General features: G+C 39.2%; 1 protein-coding gene across 1 annotated transcript in view; it reads right to left on the bottom strand.

Moving 5' to 3' along the window:
• Window positions 1-434: 434 nt before the first annotated feature.
• LOC101155858 (X-linked interleukin-1 receptor accessory protein-like 2) overlaps window positions 435-6,000 on the bottom strand; it is a 403,702-nt gene continuing 398,136 nt past the window's right edge. Inside the window, exons 16-18 of the mRNA XM_020706755.2 lie at window positions 4,278-4,400; window positions 2,899-3,135; window positions 435-2,459 (exon numbers count right to left, since the gene is read on the bottom strand). Coding sequence (XP_020562414.1) covers window positions 2,361-2,459; window positions 2,899-3,135; window positions 4,278-4,400 — 459 coding nt within the window. The 3' untranslated portion in view covers window positions 435-2,360. The remainder of the gene's footprint in view (window positions 2,460-2,898; window positions 3,136-4,277; window positions 4,401-6,000) is intronic.

Genomic DNA, 6,000 nt, shown 5'->3' with positions numbered 1-6,000 from the left:
CCATCCATCCATCCAACCATCCATCCATCCAACCATCCATCCAACCATCCATCCATCCATCCATCCAACCATCCATCCATCCATCCAACCATCCATCCATCCATCCATCCATCCATCCATCCATCCATCCATCCATCCATCCATCCATCCATCCAACCATCCATCCATCCATCCATCCATCCATCCATCCAACCATCCATCCATCCATCCATCCATCCATCCATCCATCCAACCATCCATCCATCCATCCATCCATCCATCCATCCATCCATCCATCCAACCATCCATCCATCCATCCATCCATCCATCCATCCAACCATCCATCCATCCATCCATCCATCCATCCATCCATCCAACCATCCATCCATCCATCCATCCATCATGTGTCCTTCATCCAACCGTCCAAAGAGGAGCAGAACAAAAAAGACTCAATGCAGGGAAGAAAGAACCGTCTCATTTAGGTCTATACATAAGAAATGGAAGCTGTACAGATAATATTGTAACAGACATTAAAAAAACAAAACAAAAACAAAGCCTGGTAAAAAGTAGCACTGACCCAAAGAGAAAACACTCAAATCAAACAGGATGACATAAATTCTAAAGAGGATTCAAGTCGGACACCTCCCATTTCCCTTTGTCAGTTTTCACATCGCGGCCAGACAGAAAACAAACATAAGATGTTTATCAGCCTCTTTAAAAAGAGGTAGCAACAAATTATCGTGTCATTTATTCCATTATCTATGTTTATTTGATAATTTTTCTTGTTCTCTAAATGGTTGGTCATGCAAATAGTAAAGTCCATTTTGTTTGAAGTCAGTTGGGAAAAGTTGGGCAGTTTGCTTCCCTACGTCGACGTCTGGCAGCTCACTGCTGCGTGAAGGGATGAGTCCTGACTCAGCCTAATTCATGTAGCGACTACCATTTCTCTCACTGAGCTGATGTAACCTGTTTCCACAAAAAAGATGCTTTCTCAGTGTGTTGGTTCAGCAATGTTAGCTGATACTTTACACCTTTCCTGATATCCAGCAGAAAATACAAACTTTTAAATAGAAAACAAGTTTGTTAGCCGAGGGGCAGAACTTCCAGAAGTTGTGGACTTGTGGTTTGCTTTGTTGACCAACACATTACTTTGTATCTTTTTACTGATTTTTCAGCAAAGTATTTAAAGGCCCACGTTCCAATTAAATGTTCAAAGTGTCCCCAATGGTCTCCAAAATTATGATTATGTGGTTTTCAGCCAAAATATATTTGTTTAATTGACAAAGTTTCTATCGGCAGTAGTTCACTAGGAATTCACCTCTGAGTTGTGGGCAGGACCATTGGCTTTGAGCAATCCCACCCCCTCTTCCCCTTTTCCCTCGCTGTTTGTGTTTTCTCCCGTTAGCTTACAGCCCCTCAAACCCCCAACCTAACATTACCGGTGCAAAAAAAAGTGGTGAGCAGTATCTGAGCCATCCAGTCGTACAATTTTGAGCCAGATGCCAGCTCAGTCAAGGAAAACAAAGACGCACATGGATCTAGTTGTCTACAGAGCTGAGCAGTGAGCTTGTTGCCCGCCTAGCGTATTTTCTACATCTCACCTACCGCCTTATTTCTACTGAATTTTTTTGTCAGCTCTTGATTTGCAATGATTTGAATAACGAAATATTCAGAAATTTAATGTAAAGCTTAATTTTCTTAATAACTGTCCTCCATCAGAAAAAAAATGCAAGAAAAACACCACAAACACAATTTTCATCGGAGTGGGTCCTTAAAAGTCGCTTTCAGTAAATGAAAGCTGAGCTGACATTAGGGTTACATAATTTTGTTTGTATGTTGACTCATATTTTGTGTAGTTAAACAGCTGATAAATCTATGTGTTTCATACAAGCTGGTGGAGAGCAAACTGGAGATATGTTGTGCTCTGAGGTGCAACTTTCCTGCTTTCAGGATGAACAGAAAAGGGGGTCCAGTGTCTCTTTTTTAAGCTTGCAGGACCAATCAAACATTCTGTTGTTCCTCATTTGCCTAAACACTCTGCTTTTGCATTCAGGAGACTGAAGACCTGCTTGATTATGACACATTTTGTACTGTAGCATTACTTTCCAAAGGTCAAAGGTGTTTGCTTGGAACCAACCAGTCCAAAAGCTGAATGCAATTGTTCTTTTCATCCGTCAGTGTTCCAGTGAGCATCCAGCCAGGGGTTATCCACTTGATAGAAGGCCATTTGTTCACAGGTGATCTTGAGGTGACCCAAAAGCAGTTTGTGGGCAGTCTTTTCTGAAAACCAGTCTGTACAGAGTCAAGAACTGAAGGAAAACCAGCTTCACAACCAATCTTCCCAAAGCAGTCTGTAAACCGGGGTGTGGTCAGAAGTCCATCTACCAGATGTCAGAGCTTAGTTCTCTGCTGGTGAGTGGTACGAAGGTGCTGTTCAGGTGCAGGTCTGGCTTCTTCCCAAGCGTACTGCTCTGACCCACCTGAAGGAACACACAGAGCCCCACATTCAGCAGAAGTCTGGGTCAAGTTACCAACAACAATCTACAGCTACAACCACAGAACAGGTGCTTACGTCTACAGTAAAAGTTATTGCTGCATGCCAGTGCTGCGCTATGTATGACACGTAACAACAATACAAGAAATGACAGCAGGTTCCGCACTAGCTGCAGCGCTTAAATAAACAGGGTGGATAATAAGCAGAGTAAAAGCTATCTATGTTCTGTTATCCAAACAGACCTCTTGTTCCCCAGTGAACTGCTCTGAACCCCTGGGGAGAAAAGAGGGTTTTTTAATTTTTATTCACTCTTGAACATGCAAATAAACAACCAAATGTAATGAAAGGATACACTTTGTCGATGTTGGAGAGCAGAAACAAACAATAAAGGAAAAACGAAATTTGAATCCAGGCTTTTCTCCCACCTGTCCATTCAGCAGTGTCATAGGGATGTTGCAGTACACGTGGCGCCCCCCGGGGCCCAAAGTGGAGAACTGCACTGTGGAGAGGGGTGGGAGAGGAGGTGACATCGAGGGCTGTGGGGGAAGCTGGAACTCATAGCTGCGGCAGAAATGCCGCATTTGGGCTGCTGTAGCGTTGTGACCCCCTCCCAGAGGCAAGGTCATCTGGTTGTAGTCAGGGATTTCTGTTGTTAAGGCAACCTGCAGATTGAAAAAAAAAAAGAAAGAAACGTCGTAATTTTTATTTGACTTTCCAATTTACCTGGGAGTCATGCTGTAATACAAGCAATCTGCACAGATTTTTTGTTTTCAGGCTACACGACTCAATGACAAACAAATGGACCATCGATGAGCTGCTGAAGAAGAACCACAAACAGAACAGTTCAAAATTTCAAACTCTGATTCAGGCTATTCTACGGAGTCCGTGTCCTGACATTAAAAAATTAAAAAATATCTCTTTCCCACAGATTAACACCTTGTTCCCACAAATTAATACCTTGTTCCCACAAGATAATATTCCGTTACAAAAAGATAATATTCCGTTACCTCGAAATACTATTTCGTTCCCTTGAAATGATTAATGCGTGCAAACGCAATAATTATTCACGTCATAAGTCATTCAAAAACACATATATGCTCTACGTCCGGCCGCAAAAGCCGCTATCAGCGGTAACTTCCGTGTCTCTGTGACCCACATTCGTTCAAGAAAGGTAAAAGCAAAACAAGGTTTTAATCTGTGGGAAAGAGATATTTTTTAATTTTTTAATGTCAGGACACGGGCTCCGTACAATTTAGGAAATATGTATATGCAATGATACATGACCAAATTTACATTCTGACTTAATTTTCAGAGTTTTACAATTTCTGTTTTTAAGGAAAAACCAATGTAATTGCTGAGTTTGCCTGCATGAGAGGAATTTGTTTGGGAACAAACACATTTAACAATCAGGAAAACCGACAAAATTAAATCCTTAAATTGGAGGCTTTATACTAATGACAACCAAAAACAACTTAAAATAATCTGTTTTATAGATCTGGAAAACATGTTTGACTTCAACAACAATAACAAATACAACTACATGATCTTAGATGGAATTACACATTTTCTTTTTCTTATTTAACTTGTATTTACTCAGATAATCTCTTGCAGGTCTCCGGAGAGACAGCTTCATCTTCTGGAACTGGAAAACTAATTTACTTCTTCATTTCTCACCAAAATAAACGAAAAACAAATAAAGTTGTGCTTCTAGTACACAAATGAGGACTGTTTCACATTAGTTTTTCTATTTTTGAAGGAAGTTTCACTGGATGCTTCCACAAAAGCTAACGAGGCCTTCTCTGACCTGATGATGTCCATGTCGATTCTCATTGGGAGGCGCTACTGAGGCAGATGTGGTTGTCATGGCAATAGTAGAGACAGTGGTCTGTAGGTCACCAAACAGGCCCTGTTCGCCCGAGTCCATCACCTGTAACAAACAAACAATGTTGTTTCAGCTTTGATAGATTATAGTGGGATGAATGTCAAAGGGAAGAGTTTCTACATCATTGATCACCTGTTGCTGAGTACCAGGATTACATGAGAAACACTGTGGTGTTATTTGTTGATCACTTATACAGTAATGAAATGGCCTCAAGCTGTGTTGGCTTGAAAGCAGCACCATGACCACAATTGGAATTCAGCAGGTTTCAAAGATGGCTGGATGATTTGGCATTGATGGGATAAACTTGTATGCGCGGAATAAACCGGTTAAAATTCGTTTAGCCAAGTTTGATTTTTCTTTCGTTTTGTGCTTTCAGATAATCTCTTTTGTGAACAGCTGTTTTATAGAAAATGTAAAAACTAAATGGTTTTGTGTTAACTGCAGATTATCAGACATAACTGTCACACGATGAAAAAAGTCAAATGCAGAGCTGACATAAAAAAAAACTGCTATCTAAAATTAATATTTTGTGGCCTCAAATTAGCATTTTATTAGCATTTTGTGAACACATATTTGTTTTTTTGGCCAGAAATTAATATTTTCAGTGCAAAAATTAATAGTAGAAGATGTTGAAGATGCAAAAACATTATTTCTTCTAATTTACAAATCAGTATTTTGACCAAAATTTTTATTTTGTGGGCACAAATGAGCAATAGAAATTGAAGAAATTTATATTCTAACTTTTGGCCACAAAATGCTTATAAAATGACAATTTGTGGCCACAAACTACTAATTTTTTAGTCACAAATTTGTAGTAAGAATTAAAGATACTAAAATAAAGATGTGTGTGCACAAAATGCTTAATTGCGTCCACAAAATATCAATTTGAGCACAGAAAATATTACTTTGTGGATTTAAATTAGAAGTAGGAATTGAAGATTTTAAAATACTAATGTTTACACAAAAGATTAAGTTTTGCTTACAAAATGCTAATTTGTGGCCACAAAATAGTAATTTGTGTGCATAAAATACTGATTCGTGGTAATAAATTCTTGTTTTCAGAGAGCGATATAGTGTTTTTTTTATGTAATGATGGGGCTTCTTGGTTAAATTGCTCATATTTTAAAAACCTTTTCCAAACCAAACTTTTTTTTTGGCGACAGAAACTATCCACTGAAACCCCTTTTTGCTGCAAGGTTTTGATTTTTATCCACGTCTCTAATCGCAGACGCATAAATGAAGTCACTCCCATTGTTGCTGTTGATTCATGCACCTTGTTTTTCCTTCTTGATGATTATTGTTAAGCGCCGAGCAGCAGGAGAGCATTTATTTGCTAATCAGGGCATACACCACCTGAGGTGCTAACAAACCGTAAACATGTACACAGTTTGCTCGCTCTGATTCTAATTATAATGCATAACCTATGTTTAGGACACATTTTAAAGGCCATCTGTCTGCACTGAAGTATGCCCCCCAGGGAAAAGCTGCCAGAAACGGTTTCATTTTGCCTTAAAATCTTTATTATGCTCTCTTATTGCTTGCCATACTGTATAATGACGCTTCATTATGCGGTACAAAGCTCAGTAAATATACCAAAATAATGAAGAAAATTAATCAGCGGATAAAATTGTGTTTCCTCTGCGGA

This window comes from Oryzias latipes, chromosome 10 (genome assembly GCF_002234675.1).
Source record: "Oryzias latipes chromosome 10, ASM223467v1".
Taxonomy (NCBI): domain Eukaryota; kingdom Metazoa; phylum Chordata; class Actinopteri; order Beloniformes; family Adrianichthyidae; genus Oryzias; species Oryzias latipes.
This window is presented reverse-complemented; position numbering and strand designations above follow the sequence as displayed.